At 39.0% G+C, this 18,604-nt stretch overlaps 1 protein-coding gene across 3 annotated transcripts in view; it reads left to right on the top strand.

Annotated features, from left to right (window-relative positions):
* robo1 (roundabout, axon guidance receptor, homolog 1 (Drosophila)) overlaps positions 1-18,604 on the top strand; it is a 300,678-nt gene that overhangs the window by 76,284 nt on the left and 205,790 nt on the right. The window contains exon 1 of one of the 3 annotated variants that reach the window (XM_055045470.1): positions 4,873-5,057. The exons of 1 other annotated variant lie outside the window; for it this stretch is intronic. In XM_055045470.1, coding sequence (XP_054901445.1) covers positions 4,931-5,057 — 127 coding nt within the window. In that variant the 5' untranslated portion in view covers positions 4,873-4,930. Of the gene's footprint in view, positions 1-4,872; positions 5,058-18,604 lie in introns of those variants that run through there. One more of the 3 variants, XM_055045467.1, reaches the window with a different exon arrangement.

Genomic DNA, 18,604 nt, shown 5'->3' with positions numbered 1-18,604 from the left:
GAGACAGATAATCTGAAAACATCCACCTCCTGTCAGTGCCTTGGTTGACACCTGCATTAATGCTCCTCCCCTGACCAAAATCAACCAATCAGAGGCCGGAGGAAGGTGTTTGTGCTGTCACTCAAGCTTGTGTATGCTAAACACGCTAACAGTGAAGAAGCAACTTACGGCATGGCCACCGTTATTGGTGCCATAACTCTGAGTCCTTTTAAATTACCAATAGGAAGATCGATGACATGAGTCACATGGTGAAAAACGTATCTTTTCTATTGCAACTATGCTAGGCTATAAGTTGTGTTGCTACTTCCCTCTTAATCAAACTTATTTCTTGCTGTCACAAACTTGAGGTTTACATCTTGCTGCTGAAAACTTGAACTAACATTCACCTTCCAGCAGGACAACAAACCCAACGCATAGAACCAGAGCTGCACCTGAGCAGCGTCGGTCAAAACATATTCATTTATTTGAATGGCCTAGTCAAAGTCAAGGCTTAAAATTAATTCAGAATCCATGACAAGTCTTGAAGTTCTCTATTTAATTCAACCGAGTGCGAATAGGTTTTTTTTTTTGCCAATTGTTAGGACAATTTTAAAAAAATGTTTTCAGTATTCTGCTTTTTGAAAACCACAATCTTGTTCTGCCTCATGCTGCATTACTGCAATCAATCCCACATCAGAACATTAAAGTTTGTGGTTCTAACGTGACAAAATGTGGACAATTCAACAGGCATTAATCATTTTGCAATGCACTATTCTATGCTTTGAAAATGGATTTCCAGGCATATCATGAAGTTGATATCTTTAAAGAAAATGATATGTCATTAAGCGTGAAAGATGAGGCCACCTGTGGACAGTTTGAAAGTTTTGTCGTCTGGCATGTAATTTGCACTCCATTGTCTGAAGGTCTTTTCAGCCACCATTAGCAGTGACATTTAAGAAGGTAGTAAGAGAGTTGCACTGGCATCCTGAGGGGCTGAAGTGGCGTGTCCTTTGTGTGCTGGTAATTATTCCGGAGGCCTAATCACTAGAGAGCTCTTTTAATCAGACTTCCATCAGTGGCCAACGTAACACTCTTAATTACATCTCTGGCTGCGGCGTCGCTGAGAACTACTTCATCAGGTTTACATAACTGACAAATAAGGCATCATTCTGTAAGTTATTTTCCATATTATTAAATAATGGCAAAGGTGACTGGACCTAATCCAAGACTTAGAAAGGCAAGTGTATAAAGAGACTCTTAAGAGTACCGGCTTTTTAAAATAAAAATAAACCACGACACGATGTGAACGTTTTCTACCTTTATTGGGACATTTTGTGCCAATAAAATGTTGTTGCATAAGTGTGATTGAATGGAAATTACTTTTTTATAAAGTGCCTTGAGACGTGTTTTGAACTGGTGCTTTAGAAGTAAACTGAATTGAAATGCCCATATAAAAACTTTGACAAGAAGTTTTTTCAGATTTGACCATTTAGTGATGAGATTTTTCAGTGTAGTATTCTATGCTTTCCGGCCATATCAATCATGAAGTTCATATCTTTTAATCAGACAGTTACAAGTTAACCGTCTAATTAACTCGTAACTGAGCTCAGCCATTATGTTAGTGTCCAGACTTCTATATTCATTACATTAGGCCAAATCTTGCGGAAAAGGCACACAGGATCGAAAGGACCTTATAATTCAAAGGTATTAGTCAGGAGAGGGGTACAAAAAAAACCCTGCTTCACATTAATACAATTAACTTTTTTCAAGTCAATAATAGTAATAATAAAGTTTTTTTCATATTTTCTCCCAGCATTAGGTTTTTTTCTGTTCGATATTAAAGAAAAATATGTCACATATATGGATGTGAAAAAAAGAATAGACCTTTACAAAAACTTCCCATTTTCAGGAAGGTGTGTAAACGTTTTGGAGTCACTATTGTTCAGTATCGCTCACAGAGCAGCTCACAGAAGTGGCGAGGTTGTAAAATGAATGTTCTCCATTTGATCTCACTGATCTAGTTTGTGGAGGTTTGTGGTTAATGCCACAGCTAAATGGAAAAACCACTGACTCAGTGTGAATACTTCGTAAATGACAGCATTCCACTCTTTTTGATGGCTTTTCGCTTAACAACAATGAAGGTCACATGAAAGAGACATGGGGGTGTGCAGAGTGGGGGAGGTGCTGCTGACGCCTTCAGTTTCCCACGTTAACCTGCACTCACCTGCCTCCTGACAGCTGGGGCAGCTGGAGGAAACGAGCTGTGTAACTCTAAACCCAAACTTGCTGAGCTTGTTTTTTACAAAAATAGTCTTTGTGGGGTGTGTGAGCGTTTGTGTACCTACAAGGAGTGTGACTTTAGTCTCTGCATGAAGTCAGTCTGAGTAGTAGTAATAGAGTTTAATACTTTAACTGCAGAAATCTCACAGCAGGATGGTTAATCAGGCAGCTTGTGTTACAAATGTTGTACATTGTTACTCTTGATGGAGAAATTGTAACTTTTTAGCTAAAAAATTAAGTATTCCTTTAAATTCAACTGCATCCAAATCAACTGAACCTTTTGGTAATACTTTGAATTATTTGGTAAATGAGACTTTAATGCAAAGTTGCCACTTTTAATGGATTTTTAACTCAATTTTTAAAGCAACTTTGCATTAAAAGTGTCATTATTTACCAAATGACACTTCATGACAACAGTCACAAAAACTCCTTCATGTTCTTGTGAGGTGTTATGTCATGTTTATGATAGAGTTATGTCAGTCTTATGCACACCCTTTCAAATAAAGTGTTACCAACTTTTTCAACTAAACTTTTTCATTCGAAATGTTTGTGATGCAAGTGACACACATTTGACCCGTTTACCTAAAGGGGTGGTTATATTTAGAGGTTCTATGTGGCGTTGTGATATGGTGCATCAGTCTGCTACGTCTAGCCGTCGGAACATGGCAACACTGAAGTCATAAAGAGACGGACATGGTCAGCAGCTCTGCTTAGGGAACACAGACGAATCAATCCCGATTTCCTTTATTTTGGATCATGAGCCAATACTTATACGAGAAATCGATTTAATCCACTGATCATATTTGCCTCCACAAAGGTCTGAAAATGATCCACTGTTCCCTTTTGTTTTGCTGTTAGAGAGAGCTGACTGACAGGTTAACAATACAGCAACACAGCAATTTTGTTACTATATTTAGCAACTTTTAAGCCAAAACTAATATGGGCCAAATTCAGAATGGGTAGGCCAGCTTTTTTTAAAGCTTGATGATCAGTGATTGCCCAGAAAGCTGCAATTATTGAACCCTTAACATTACCCAGCATGGTTACACCGGCAGTCTGAAGCGTTGATGCAAGGAAATGTGAATTCATGAATATGTTCTTTACTCCAAATTCTGACCCTGTCATTAAAAAGTTTCAGTGAGCCTGGTTGAATTGCTGCCTCAGCTTCCTTCATAACTGACAGGAGTAGCTGTTGGTGTGGTTTCTGCTTTGGCAGGCAGATCATCTGCTCCAAAGGTTTAAAGTGAGAATTTAAGGTTAACCTCATTGGTTGTTCAAGCTTCTGTTGCCTATCTATCAAACGAGTATACTGACTACAGAAAAACTCCACTTGGTCATGAACAACCAAGCAGAGGCAGAAGGAAGGTCCAAAAGAGGTAAATAGATCTTGTGTATGTGCTGCTCACAGCCTTCCCCTTGCTCTCTGCTACACTATAGCATCTTCCCAACAGTAGAGCACGCATGAATGCTCAGGCTCATTAGCATGGACACATATTACAGCAGACAATCTGTAATGGTAAGTTTCTCCACCACTAGCACATTAAGCAGCGCATACACAATAGTGATTGACAGCATGAAGACACTCCTATTGGTTGGTTTTGAGTTGGATTTTTGCACATCACTATAAAAGTTCAGGGAAGACGTGGAGGAGCCTGATTTTTTTCACAGATGATCTCTCATTCTGTCACTACGCTGCGGCAGTTTGAACGAATATGCAAAAAACAGACTTTTTAAAATAAAAGTTACATGATGGAGCTCCTAGCAGATCAGCAATTTCAGAAAATCTCATAAATCCTCTTCCTTCAACCTTCTGAAGCTAAACTTCAGCAAGCTATACCATAGCCATGTCAATGTCTGACTTGCTTACCATGCAATTAAACCAATGTACCCAATAAAGTGGTCAGTAAGTATATGTTCAAAAGTGCAAGACCCCTTACATTAAAGGAACTGCCATCCACCCTGTTCTCTCACTCAGCCTCTCTCCTCAGATTCCCCCTCCCTCCTTGGTCGCTCTCTTTCTCTCCCTCAGTCTGTTGACAAACTCAAGGCTGCTCTGTCATGAACCATCGCTTTGATTTATGCCGTCTTTTCACATCAACACTGCCTCGTGTCATCTGAGCCATGCGGTAGGTAGAGGAACAGAGGAAGAGGGAGGTGACTGACATACACACAAGCTCATGGACACTTTTCCTCACTCAGTAACTGCCAAGGATCCGGTGGCAAGAGTGACCAGAGCAACTTCTGCTTTGCATCCGGGAGGATCACTTCTTTCTACCTGTGCTGTATCTGTTGCATGGAGGTTACTTTTCAGTGCAGTTTGAGTCTCCATCGAATCGACTGAACTCTGGGAGACACCGAGGACGAACAAGAGTGCAAGGGGGAAAAAAAATCAATTCTTCAGAGTCTCAGAAATTCAAGCTTACTTTTTCTTGGTCCAAAGCTGTAATGTTTGCTCTCTCTCACATGGAGGAGGCGAGTTCGCCTTGAGTGTGACCCGCTCTCGGCCGGCAGAGAGCTGACCCAGAGCAGGCGCTCCAGGCGGGAGCCGTTGAGGACATGTTGTTTTGAATCTCTCCGGACAGCTGTGCGAGGCATGACCACGCGTGGGACAGCTCCGGTCGCGGCCCTCGGCTCTCCGCTCTAGCACTGGACGAGAGCTTCAGAGGCAGACATGGTTGGCAGGCAGATGCTCCTGCTTCTACTGGTGGTGGTGGCAGAGATGCTGACTGGAGGCTGTGTGCCAGCGGACGGCTCAGGGAAGCAGAAGGGAGGGCGGAGGGGGAAAGGTGACAGGAGCAGTGAGTAACTCATCTCCACATTCACATCTTTCTTCTTCTCTTGTCTAGTGTCCTTTTATACATTATCTTAAGTTGTGCTTCCCAATGTTTGTCTTCACTGAACCTGTTAGTAAAGATCCCAGAAGCATCAAACTTTACGTGCCACTTTGATTATTCCGGTTGCTGGTAAAGCCTCGGCTCATTTCTCTGTGACAGGCACCTGGTTATGAGAGTGAGGTAAATCATTTATATGTGGCCAACAGCCTTGGAGTGTGTTGCCAGTTTTAAGAGGTATTAATACCCGTGTGACTTCAAATGCGCATTTCTACCTCTACGCATGACGAGGGCTGCATTTTACGCTTTATCATTGCTTTCCTCGGTATGCCTCTTCCCCGCAGCATCTATAATATGCCCGTATGAAAATCTTCCTGGGTCTCACTTGCAGTCATCAATTGTTTAGAGCTGGGTTGCAAATAGCTACTTAGAGAGATGGGGCAGCCAATTTCCTTGGCGTAAGAGCTCAGTGTTGCTCTCAGTTCATTACGAATGCTGACACATGAGTGCATGCATGACGGGAGGAGAGAGCAGCAAGCTGCGGTCGCGTCAGGATATTGTTGCTGGCTTCAGGCTTTTGGCTCCCAGCTAATGGGATTGTTTGGCATGCCGGTACTTGGAGCTGAGTGATGAAGTGAGGGGGTGGGAGGGTGTCCCTTTGTGTCTGTCCCCTCTTTGGAGGTTAACAGGAGATCACTATCTTGATACTGTTCCAAGATTAAATGACTGGGATGGGGTGGAAAAGGCACTGGGGGAAACTGGGGGTAAGCCATATTCCATTTCAAGGAGACACAATCGGCTCTCAGGGTGACATGAAAAGTGATCCGACTCATGGTTTTAGGAAGGCAATGTCACCAGAACTTTGGTGCTATGTTTAGCCACGGATATTAAAACAAGTCAAGTGAAGTATATTAATATCATACATTTCCACAGTAAGGCAGCTTCTTTACATCATAAAGGCATCGTTCAGTCAACAGTTATGAATAAAAGTATGTTTGGTCAATGTTCCGCTTACTACTAATCAAAGGTGACTAAAGAGGTGGGTTTTTAGTCGTGATTTAAAGGCAGTCTGTGTTTCAGCTGTTTTGCAGTTTTCTGGAAGTTTGTTCAGATTAGAGGAGTGTAGAAGCTGAATGTTGCTTCTCCACATTTGGTTCTGGATCTCAGGATTCAGAGCAGAACCAGAACCAGAATACCTGAGTGGTCCATCCATTGATACAACAGGTCTTTAATGTAAAGTCATTCAGTGATTTATGAAGAGAAATATTTTGAAACACAGTTTTTAACATACAGCAGAAGTCTCAGTTTCTGGAGTAACATCATCTGTTCTTAACGCAACAACCAAAGAGATCAATAGATTTAATGGGAATTTAAAATAATGGACTGAGAGATATTGCATAGAACTGTGAAGTTAATGGACTATTTTCACAAATAAAAATGGAAAAGATTTAAGGCTACATTAATTTTTGCCCCCTTTACTTTTTTACCCCTAAATGAAATCCACTGTCATTAAATGCCTTGAGAAATCATCTAACGGGTGAATAAAATTCACCTGTGTATATAACTGAAAATTAACATGAATATAGTTGAACGATATTAGAAAAGCTTAAAATCAATCAGTATATTCATGTGTTCGGATGGCCCAGTCAAATCCAGACGTAACTCCAATCAAGTAAATGTGGGAGTGTAGATTGTGCTCAACCCATAAATACAAATCTCTCATTGTATCAGATATATTGTTTTGCTAAATTTATGACTCAGGCTTTGTTCCCACATCCATATATCCAGGTCAGTATATTCCAAACTGACCTGAGGATTCAGTAGGCAGATCCATAAACCACTTTCATGTTCTGTAGTTATTAATATAAAAGCTGGTCTGCTCCTTTAGACTCAATCAGACTTATTAGCCTTTTGTAGTTTTAAAGTTGGAGCAGAGCACTGTTTGTTTTTAGATATTGAAAATGTCTGCTGTGCTGAAATATGACCAGGCTCTCATGTTGAATTGGAAAAGTTTTTTTTTTTTACCCTCCAGTGTATTGGAATAAAAATCTGATTAGTTTTCAGGTCTGATGATTATCGTTCAAGTCCTGTTCAGATCATATATACTATATATACTTTTTTTTTTTCAGCATGAAGAGAGCTTTGCTGTTCACACTTCAGAAACAACCAGGGAGAGGGTCTTAACGCTGTCAATAACTCTCATGTACGTGCTGTAGCTATGCTAATGGCAGAGATAAATTTACTGGGTTTTATCGCTGTCAATAATACTTGTGTATTTGTTGCTCACACCCTCCCCTTTGCTCTTTGCTATGCTGCAGCTGGTTCACCGCAATAAGCTGTGCCTTGAATGCTAAGTCTAGTTAGCATGACCAACGATAATGGCAAATAAAGTTTTTCAGTTACAGTAAATTGTTTCTGTCCCATTAGCACATTGAGCGACATGTACACAAGTGTGATAGACAGTGCTAAGACCCTCATCCTGGCTTTCATTGGTTGTTTCTGATTGGCAGCAGTGCTTTTCTGCAGATGGCATCAGGACCACAAAGAGGAGGCAGAGGAATCTGATGTAACAAATTATGTTTCATATTACACTATAAGCACAAAGTTTTAACAAAAATATAGAAAATTACTTTTTAATCTTTACCTGCTGCAGATTTAAGAACAAACAGACTTTATTTCCATAGACATGTATGAATGTGGATATGTAATCAATTATGAATTTCCATTTTCTGCCTTTTCTCTAAAAGCTTTTCCCTTCCTGCCTCACTTGTACAAGATCTTTTCACTGAAGTAGTCGGGCTCAGGAGTGGGCAAGCAGTGATTTTCTCAACAGATGATAACCACACTCAAAATTGCATCATAATTCGTCATTCATACATAAAAAATTATAGTATTCACGCATTAAAAAAATATACGGCTGAATTTGTATGTGCAAAACCAAGTATTTGAATACAACCATTGCCCCACAGGAGGTTTTGTTTGTCCTGAACTAGCCGTGTTTCAGTGATGGATGAGGTGGATTATATGATTTATAGCTGGTTTGCTCAGGGAATTTCACATAAAAATGTCCCGCTACTTCTTATATGTAGAAGTTTTACTATTTAACAGTGTATGAAAGGGTATTTTAGTGTGCAAAATATACATTCATCTACTGTCTAGACCTTCATATCAACACACAGGTGGCTATAGATCTCACAGTCATCAAGCCACCTGTGTGGCACATAAACGTTCACATAACCATGTGAATGTCCCGCAACATGTAGCTTGTGTGCTTAGCCTTTAAAACAATAACTCAATTTTTATGTTTTCTGCATCGTGCAGCACACAGTTATTGATAACTTACGCAATTTATTTCGTAAGAATGAGTAGGAATATGAACTCCGACGTCCATCAGATCCCAAGTGACACAAAAGTCTGATGTGGTTTAAAGGAAGGAATGGTTGCTAATGAGCAGCATGCGGTTCGGGTCAGAGGCCAGACAGCCTTAACCACAGACAGTCAGTCATCAGAAACCCAGGCCAAACCAAGAGAAGCTCAAAAGCATGTAGAACAATTATTACAGATGCTTCACTGTGTGTAAGGAATGCAGGATACTTTAAAAAGGCCCCATGAATATGAGGTCTAAATCTTTCTTCCAGCTTCAAGATCTTACTTTTTTTTTGCTCTTTATTGTTTTTTTCAAATTCTAATATTGAATTTTCTAAAAAAAAAAAAAAAAAATGGTGCTGTCATAGGTGATTCTCATTCACCTAATCAATGGTTAAAAATGGTACCGAGCAGAGATAGACTGATATTTTATTTTTGCGTGTGTGTCTCAACTTTTGGCAGTTTCTCTTTTCAAGCCTCTTGGAGGTGTGATTATCTTTTTAATTAGTTGCAAATCTCAATTATCGCTTGTCACACAAGGTCAGGGATAAGACCCGGGAAGGTCAGCCAGCCAGTCATGTCAGGGGAAGAGGCGGAGAAGTAATTGGAGCACTTCAGTTCCTGTAATAATTGAAAATTCATTCCCCCCTGACTGCTTTAAAATCATCGTTCCTTAATTAATCTCTGCAGACAGAAAAACAGGTAATATTAAGTCATATTTTTTTATGTTTCACAAATTACTAGATCTACTAATGTACAAAGATAGGTTGGTTTGTTTTGCTGTGGCTGTTCCTGCATACAAAGTTGGATTCCACTTTACAATAAGGCTCCCCTTACAAGTGGCTAAAAAAAAAGTTTAGTTATGTTATTAATTGATATGTGAGTATCAATTAATAACATATAAATATATATATGTAAAAAAGTGTTTATTATCCATTTAATATGGGCAAGAAAGACAAAACTGACCAGTTTCTTGCCCGAATAGTGAGCCAAACCCATTTACTTGTTTACTTCACATTGAGTTTCTAAATCAAACATTTCAGATTAAGTTACTGTCCCTCAATCACAATCGAGCATTTCTAACCAAAATTCTTTAGCATATAATATTGTACTCTATTATTCCAGCATAAATATTCACTACTGTCAAAAGTAATATAATGTTGTGAAGGTTATCACAAGGTAGTGACTTAGTCTGAAATGCTTAATTTAACTACTCTGACTGAGAAGTATAGGAAAACAGATTTGGCTCACTAGTCACCTTCATCCCTTTCTCTCTCCTAATTAATGCATCATAGACACTCAAGTGTTTATAAGTTAATGAAAAACACATCTCTAAACTATTTATGAGCCTTTTATGAAGTGGTACCAGAGTTGCTGAACAAGGCTTTTGTCGTCTCAATCTGTTGTCGCTCTTCTTCTCAGCTTGGCGTGCATGCCAGCATACCACTGTAAGCAGTAGATAAGAAAGTGCAGTTTGTGAAACATGAAGTTCTGTGACATCTATTAAGTCATGTTTGGATCACTTTTGTTTTGTTTGGTTTATATGTTTTGGAATTAAAAGCAGAAAATTTACAGCCTTGTAAAAGACACAACAAGACATTGATGTTATTGTTTGCGTCACGTCACAATTTCATACAGTTTTCTAAAATAATTGAGAGCATGCAAATCTGGAGATGGAAGTTCATTTTTTTATTCACAATGTCTGAAAGCCTTGAAGACAGCAGATTATAAGACAAATTGCTCAGAAAATAGGTTGGCCTACCATCATTTATAACAACTTGTAGAGTTCAGCGTGGGGAAGTTAGTAAATCTTCATCGGTGCAGACAGAATGTCTGCACACAGCATAGCATGAGATTAAGTAACAGTATCACTGGGTCGCTGCTGCTACATTTGTGTAGAACCTACATCAGTTCTTAGTTTTCTCATGTAAGTATGGTTTATGTTGTATCTCAGATGGACAATTTTGACTTAGTGCTGATGATCAAATTGTACATGCTGAAGTATCGTTTTCTCAGAAAGAAACACAAGGTTTTTTTTTTATTTACCAAGCGCAGAGTATCTACCAGCAGCATTAAAATGCAAGGCAGATGTCTGAAGAAACTTTCCAAAATTCTTCAGGAAAGCCAAAGCAGGGAAAATCCAAACTCATCCTCAGACAGACAGTCTGCTGAGCGGAAGCAGCAAAGCCTCACCATCCAACCACAGCTAAAAGCTAGCCTTACCATCCCAGACAAACATCTGCCTGGGTCTACTTTCCCCTCACTCCACTGATGAGGTGGTAATTATAGGCAAGACCTCACACCTCTGGTGAGCAGAATAACTTGATGCTGAAGTCACCCTGCCATTTCTGCTGCCATATTTCCATAATTTTGCTGACCCTCGGGTTCATAGCACTTAAAAAGGTGAAGACTTATGAGCAAGGTCAGCATGTGTCAGCAGGATTCTTGCTTTGCTTGCTTAATTGTTCAACAACTAGATTTTATTGCATGAAGCAAACATTGTGCAAATGTTTTTTTTAATGCTTTTCATCCAGTCTGAAAACAAAGGAAGATTTAAAAGCAAAACCATCGCCTCGGTGTCTATTTCTGTTGTGCTCTGCTGTCTGGATTGATGCAGTGGATGCAGTTAGACCTCAGTGTGAAAACAATCCAGCTGCATCAGTTGTTAGACAGCCGTGGAGACGGTCTGATGACAGCATCCCTTTACAGCTGGGAAAAACATTTCAGTTTTCATGCAAAAGTATTTATAGCCTGGACTGTTTTCACATTTATCAACACTGCAACACCAGCCCCTGTCAGGTTTTATTGGGATTTTATGTGACAAACACAAAGTAACACATAATCATGACAATAAGGAAGGTGATCACGATGGTCCGGCTCGGTTTTGTTCTCTGATCTAATCATGTTTTTTGCGCCTCCCGATTAGTTGGACGGTCTAGACTATATAGGATTGCTGGATGAGTGTGACAGAGCGATGTGATATAAAGTAAAGACAGCTGCAGGAACCACAGGAGTCTGTGGGACACAGTGAGAGCAGAGAAACAGCACAATCTTCCAAAGTCCATTTGATCTGTAAAACATTGTAGGTTGGCCAGGTTTTACAACTCAGCCTCCTCCCTGACATGTAGGCCGTGCTTCTTGGTCTTCACGACTGATTGTAGTTAAAAGGGGGGTTATGATTTATATCACAATATATCGTTATCCCCACATTGAAAACATACAAAAATCATCATACAAACTACTCCTCACTCCAACGCTCCTAAGAACGTTTGTAAATGGCATAATGAGGAGCATTGTTGTGACGACTTGCTGAAGGAATAGCTTCTTAAAGAGACAGATATTACAATTTAGCATAACAGCATAACCTGACAGTCATTGTGTTATTCAGAGCCGTGGCTTCAATTGAACAGTCGGATTCCAAATTGTTTTTCATATTTATGTATTTTAAAACTCAGACAGAGTTTTGTAGCATTACTGTAAGTTGGAGATAGAAAGATTTTAGAAATTGCAGCAGACCACATGAAGGCACTGTTGGACATGATACCACTGACTGAGACTTTGAGAAGCATTCCCACTCCTTCACCCTGAGCCCTCTTGACTATGTTTTGTTTTTGCCTTTTTTTTGGCATAATTTATGGATTTGTGGTCATAGTAATTACATTTTTAAAAGTATCAACATTTTGGAATTAAGATGCGATTACATTTTCCCTGTTTTTCTGCCAGTTGTAAATTTTAAAATCACCCAGAAGAACCACACACCACTAACATGTTTAGCTGAATTTAACGCGGGGCAGACCTGATGGCACGGAAAGCTGTGCGACGCCGAGACAGAAGGTGTGGAGAGTTGCACCTTGTCCCTCTCTGCATTTCTCGGCTTTGTGAATTTACGACCTTCTCCTCACAGCCTCTGGCCCTCCGGTGTCTTGGCACTCCCATGTGTCATGTGACACCGCTTCTTTCCAGCCCGCAAAGTCATCAAAAGCCGGGCCTGAGGCTTTCCTCTGCGGGGCTTACCTAACACTGAAGGCATAATACTGCTTTTTGTCTGATGAAGCAATAAAAAATATTCTAATGCTATTAGAAGCTTTGCTTCTTGTAGCTAAGAAGCAGACACAAAAGGTCATCTTTTTCTGTTTCATTCAATTGCTGTGGCTTGACATCTACAAGAAAATTGCACATCTTCTTTCCAAGAAGCTTTTGTTGATTCAATATCCATGCAAACTGCTTTGGTTTCTTTGACATGAATGAATAATAATTATGATAAGAGTGAGAAATGTAATAACTAGGGAGACAGAGTAGATGCAGCACTGGTCGCAAATTCAAATGCACACATCATATGCATGAATATCTTATTTTGGGCTGTTAATCATTCATTTGAAGTGATCTTTATCCAGGGTGGAATAATAGAACAACATCAATACATCTCAGGTGCACAAATTTGAAATAATTGTGTTTTTTTATTGCACTCCACATACACGCTAAATAATTCAAGCTTATATATAAATATTTACCCAGCAATGTTCAGTGAAACAACACACTTTTATGTTGCCATCAGTAGCGTTGCCAGGGACAACCAGCAGGAAGAGAAACTAATGAAGATTTTAAGGAATATTATTTCAGTCAGAAAACACGGAGAGACCTAATTGAAGGTGTTTTCCAACCTGATAGTCCCGTAGACCTAGTTTGGTTGGGGACTAAACTTGTCGCATTTTCAGTTGGTGCAGTTCGCTTTCACACTGCAATACTGTCAAATGAACCAAACCCTTTGAATAACCTGTTCTCCATCTCTTCTGTGGAGGAGCTGCACCAAGAGACATTGGAAAAAAACCAACATAAAAAGTTTTAAAGAACACTGAGCGCAATTTCTTGCTTCACAAAATGTAAAAAGGGTAGGAGTGTCAGATTTTAGAGATTTCTCTTTAGTCTTAGGTAAAAAGACAATTTCTTTGGGTTGTAACCATGCAGAATTCCCTGAATTAGTATCCACTTCCTGCTTGTGAAACCGTCTTCGGTCCATTTGATATTCACATTTGCAATCGTACCTCATCAGCATTCACTTCAACCGATCTGAGACCTTGGTTTTTAGGCGGACCATGTCAGAGTTTGATTGCACATTCACACCTCACCAAGCTGACTAAAGTTGGATTAAAGCAGACTGACAGTACTGGAATGATTGCACACTCAGTAACTCTCATCGGTCTCATTTTATTTTTTTGGTGAAGCAGCTCCAGGATAACTGGTAAATCAAAAATAAATGAATCTCCTGCATGTTAACAAATAAAGTTATGGTAATTAAGAAGATATGCCTTGTAAGCAAGACAGCCTAGCATAAAAATGTAAGTAAATTGATTAATCAGTAACAGAACTGACAGCCGTATGTAACAATATTCAAATAATTTAGTCCTGAACAGTCAATAATACAAAGGAGTTCACATTCAGAGCTTTTGTTGGGTGTGTGCAGCAGGGCAGCCATCGTAATGCCTGTCAGATTTTTGACCAGTCAACTTATCATTAATCTTGACATCATTTTTAATGGATGATTTTGGGCTCTGGCCTGTTTATTTTTAGCATAATTCACAACTTTTCAACAGGGCTGGGTGTTCCAGCCTTCTTTTCTCCATTCAGAGATGGCTTTGTGTTTGTTATGTGTGAACACCCAGCTGTGTCCAGCTTTCACCCATTTAGCAGCTGCACATTATGCTCAGGCTTAAAGTTGTTTATTGTTTGAACAGTGCTGCTTTCCCAGTCTGACTCAGTCTGTCTAAGTTCATAATAATAATAAACTTGCAGCACTCTGGAGCCATACACCGGTATTTCTAGAATCTTCCAATTTATGAACCTTTGAGGTTGGTGTGTTGTTCTTAAACATTAGGACTGATTTTCCTTGGCATGAGCGTAACAACTTGGATCAAATCTCTGACTGTCAGAAGCAACTGGGTGTTCCCAAAAAAACATATCAGCACTGGTTTGGAAGAATTACATTGTGCTTCCTGAATGGCCACCCCAGAGACCAGACCTCAATCCAAATGAAATTTTGCAGACAATCTTTAAAAAGCGAGGTCCAAGCCCTTAAAGTAGTCAATCCAATTCTGATGGGAGGAGTAGTCAAATATCCACCTTATTTTTTTTTTTTACATTTTGGTTATTTTATCGTTTTTTTTTTCTTGGAAAAGAAAATGTTTTACTTTTTTTTTTTCTTGTAAAAAAATCAGCATTTATGTTCACGACAAGTGCATATGAAATTCCTACCGTTGCTGCATATGTATGTGCTTGATCCTTAATTGTAGAAATTCTCCAGGTATTTTTCTGCAAATGTGTAATAAAACACTGCGAACTTCTTACAGCCTGTAATTATGTCGTCATCTAATCGCCAGGGGGCGAGTTCTCAGGTGGAAACAAGCTGTGATTTAATGAGGTAATGGTTTGATGAATTGCAGAAAAAAGGCATATTGTAGGTGTTTTTGAGGACATCATTTTATGTTGCGCAACATAAATTAACTCCCTCCTTTTGCGGGAAGATGTACATTTTTTTGTTGCTTTTGTTTTTCCATTTACATCAACACTCTAGATCAACACTCCGATTTGAATTCCATAGGTGAAATGAATGACTCAACCTGTCAATCTGTTATGACATAGTAAATCTTAATCCAGACTTTATCTTTAAGCATTTTGACTCGAACACTTGCCTCAGGTGAAATGTCTGCATTTTCCTCCCACCGGACCATTTTGCTTATGACAACCTAATGAATTTCCTCTCTTGACATTTTAACAGATCATTTGTCTTTCTTTTTACAAAGCACAACTTTCCTGTCAATGCCAACGGCTCTCCGTCAAGACTATGAATGGGTCTAATCTCGCATGGCTTAAAAACTACTTCTCTAAAATTCCTTTCCAATGACCTATGTGGTGTTTGAAACTGTGATCCCTTGGATTTAACCACCAAAGAGCGGCGGAGACACTTGAAAACTGTCCAATGAGATGTAGACCAAAATCAAACCCCTTCCACACTACGACTAACTCCTACATCTGCAACAAGTTACTACAAAACGAGCGAGACCTTTTGTGTTAGTCATTGCGGTCTCACCGACTCTTTTGCATATCTCTTGACGACAGCAACCAGAATCGCGACTCTGCTACCAAATCTGCTTGTGCTTTATCTGATTTTAGAGTCTGCAGAGACACTGGCTGCATGCCTGCAGAGCTCTTACTACTCGTCTTCACGATCCAGAGCTCTATTTTCATGTCTTCTAATCAGAACTCGGCCCACTAAGCGTAAGTCGGTTTATCTACTGTGAATGGTTTAGCAAATTAGCATACCCGTTTCTCTCTGATGAGCACCGATCCGTGATGGAACGAGTGTTTACCCATACAGGCGGGAACGTGAGGCTGCTGACAACAGATAGCGCTCGTTGTTTGTTCACTTTGCCGAGCTTCAGATCGGATGGCGACTGAACTGTAACAGCGGCAATCACGGGCAAATTTAAAATAATCCTCACTTTGAAGATACTGCTTAGGCTTCTGTGTGTGAGATAGGCAATACTACAAGGTACATGATGAGGAAAAAGTGCCAAGCAATGTTCTTCAATAGCTAAGGTGAAGTAATTGCATGTCAGCAGCAGGAGGAATTCAGGAAACATTGTTCCAGAGCATGAAGCATCATTCTGTTTCCTCACCTTGTTTTCACCATAACACAGCTAGGAACAGATTAATAGGTGTGCTGAAAGGTCTGTCATCACATCAAAGTTTCATCGTTTGCTCCGTTTTGATCTTTAATTAAAAACTCCCATCAATTACCTTGTCATAAAATAATGCTACAAACAGCCGTGAGGTATTTGCATTATCTAAGGCCAGTGGCAAACAGGGAATTATAAACAGCCATTAAAGGAGCATTGTCATGAATTTCCCAGGCACATAGTGACAACTGTGTCAGTTGTTACAAAAATGCTGTTTATACGTAAAAAGATAAAAATTTGTGTCAATTGACAACGCTAAATCTTACCATCAATTTGGTAAGATGGTAAGATTACAATTTCATGGTAAAATTGGACATTTGTCTCTTTAAGAATCTCCTCCTCTTTTTTTGTGAGGAGTCATAAACTATTTATAGAAAGAGCTACAGCAACGCATTTCAGGTTAAAATGGCCAGGATCACAAAAAAACTGTGTTTATTTCCAAGAGAACCTACATCCTGACAGTGACACATTGGAAGCTTATAACATTAAAAAAAGGAGCAACTTTGTTTTCTTCAGGTTCAGCCTTATCAGTAGGTGCTGAAAGTATCACTCTCTCTTGTTCAGCTGCAGACATTTAATCACAGACATGTCTCAACTTAAAATTTCCACTTTTCTTTTACATTTCTTCTTCCGTAATCATCAGGTACAGGAGTAAACCTTGACACAATAAACAAGTAAGCTAACTACTAACAGAACTTGCTTATAACCTTTTAATACAACCTAATTTCAGAAATCCTGAAGTAACATTTCAGGAAAATCCATAACTTATTTGCTTTCTTTGCTTTACTTTTTTAAACTTACTTAAAAAATACATTTATTTAGAAAAATTTGATTTTTAAAAAACGATATAAACCTATAATGTATTGCACCTTTATCGCTGCGAAAAAATCATTTTTGGTCTAGATTTGAAAATCACTTTGAAATAAGACAAATTGATTTTGCCTTTAAAATAAGGAAAAACTATCTTACAAGCATTTTTTTTTAAAATTACAATTGTTATTTTTTTAAATTCTAATGATCTTTTTTATCGTCTCTTTACTTTTCGGTTTTCTTCTTGAGCATTATGTCATCAGCATATTGGCGATCGGTACCAATACTTGTTCTAGCTGGCATGTTTCGAAACATGAAAAGCTAAGTTCTGAGTGAATATTAAAACACATGTTACTTGACGAAAAGCTGTAGAAACATCACATTATTGGAAACTTCTCACGCATTCTCCCACTTCACAGCTCTCAGTGGGGGTTAAACTGCGCTGAAAGCAGCTGCGGTAGTCACGGCGCGAGCTGCTTCTGTCACGGCAGTGACAGACTGCACAGAAATTCACTCCAGCAACCATGCAATATTTAGCGCCCTTACAGCCAATCGGCACAATTTGTCCTGAAGCTGTCTCGCTGTTTTTCTTTTTGTGGTTGGCTGCTGATCTCCCTCCAAGCAGATCTATCAGCATGCAAATTGACACTTTTTTTCCTCGACCACCCGTCGCCCCACCAACCCCCCTGAACATTTGCACTTTTATTTAAACATAAAAACCAATCAACCATTCAAAAATGAATCGCATTCCAAACCCTGAGGAATGACGTACCTGTGTTTACTGTGGGTTTTGTAACCAACGAGATAATGTTTGGGAAGAGATTAAACACACACAAGTGCAACGTAGCTGTCAACACCAGAATCTGTTCACTCACAAATTGGCAAGTCTGATCAAACTGAAGAACTGTTTATTATTTCACCGATGATCCCTCCAGCTGGAGTTATGAAACTTTGACTGGAAAAGGACATCGGAGGATTATGTGAAATATATAAGCTGTTGGTAACACTTTGTATTTCAGTTCACGCTGGAGAACTGACTGTCTAAATATGGCGCTTTGTCAGACCAGGCTAAAATGAAGCCTTGACAATGAAAACATGACAACTGCAATGGACTGAAGAGTATTCCTCTCTAAAGCTTATGAAAACTTCTAAAAAAAAAAGGTTTGCAATGTAAACGCAGATTTTAAAATAGATCCAATCGCTGTTTTTATTAAGTTTGATTTATCATCAAACTTCTGACTTTTAGAATTCCTTTTAGTTTTTTCTTTGGATTATATTTTGTTCACATCTAAAACAATATTTTGAGGACGTTTATAGGTATGTACAAAATACCTGAATAAGCTGTTAGCAAGATTTGTTTCCATTTTTCTTTTTAAGTTTTTTTAAAAATATAATTTGATCATCATTAATCAAAACAAAGTCTTTTTTGTGGTAGTTGAGAATTGAATACAAAAAAAAAAATCTAAATATAATCTGAAGCCAAGGTGTTGATCTTACAACGCTAATACCTATCCGATTCTGATATCGACTTAGTACCAATACTGTCAATATTTTGGATTGATATGCAGTAATGTTTGAATATTTACATTTAAATAATTATGTACA

The sequence above is a fragment of the Poeciliopsis prolifica genome, unplaced genomic scaffold (genome assembly GCF_027474105.1).
Source record: "Poeciliopsis prolifica strain line A6 unplaced genomic scaffold, Auburn_PproV2 SCAFFOLD022, whole genome shotgun sequence".
NCBI classification, from domain to species: Eukaryota; Metazoa; Chordata; class Actinopteri; order Cyprinodontiformes; family Poeciliidae; genus Poeciliopsis; species Poeciliopsis prolifica.
Note: the sequence above shows the minus strand (reverse complement) of the source record. Positions and strands in the feature narration are given on the sequence as shown.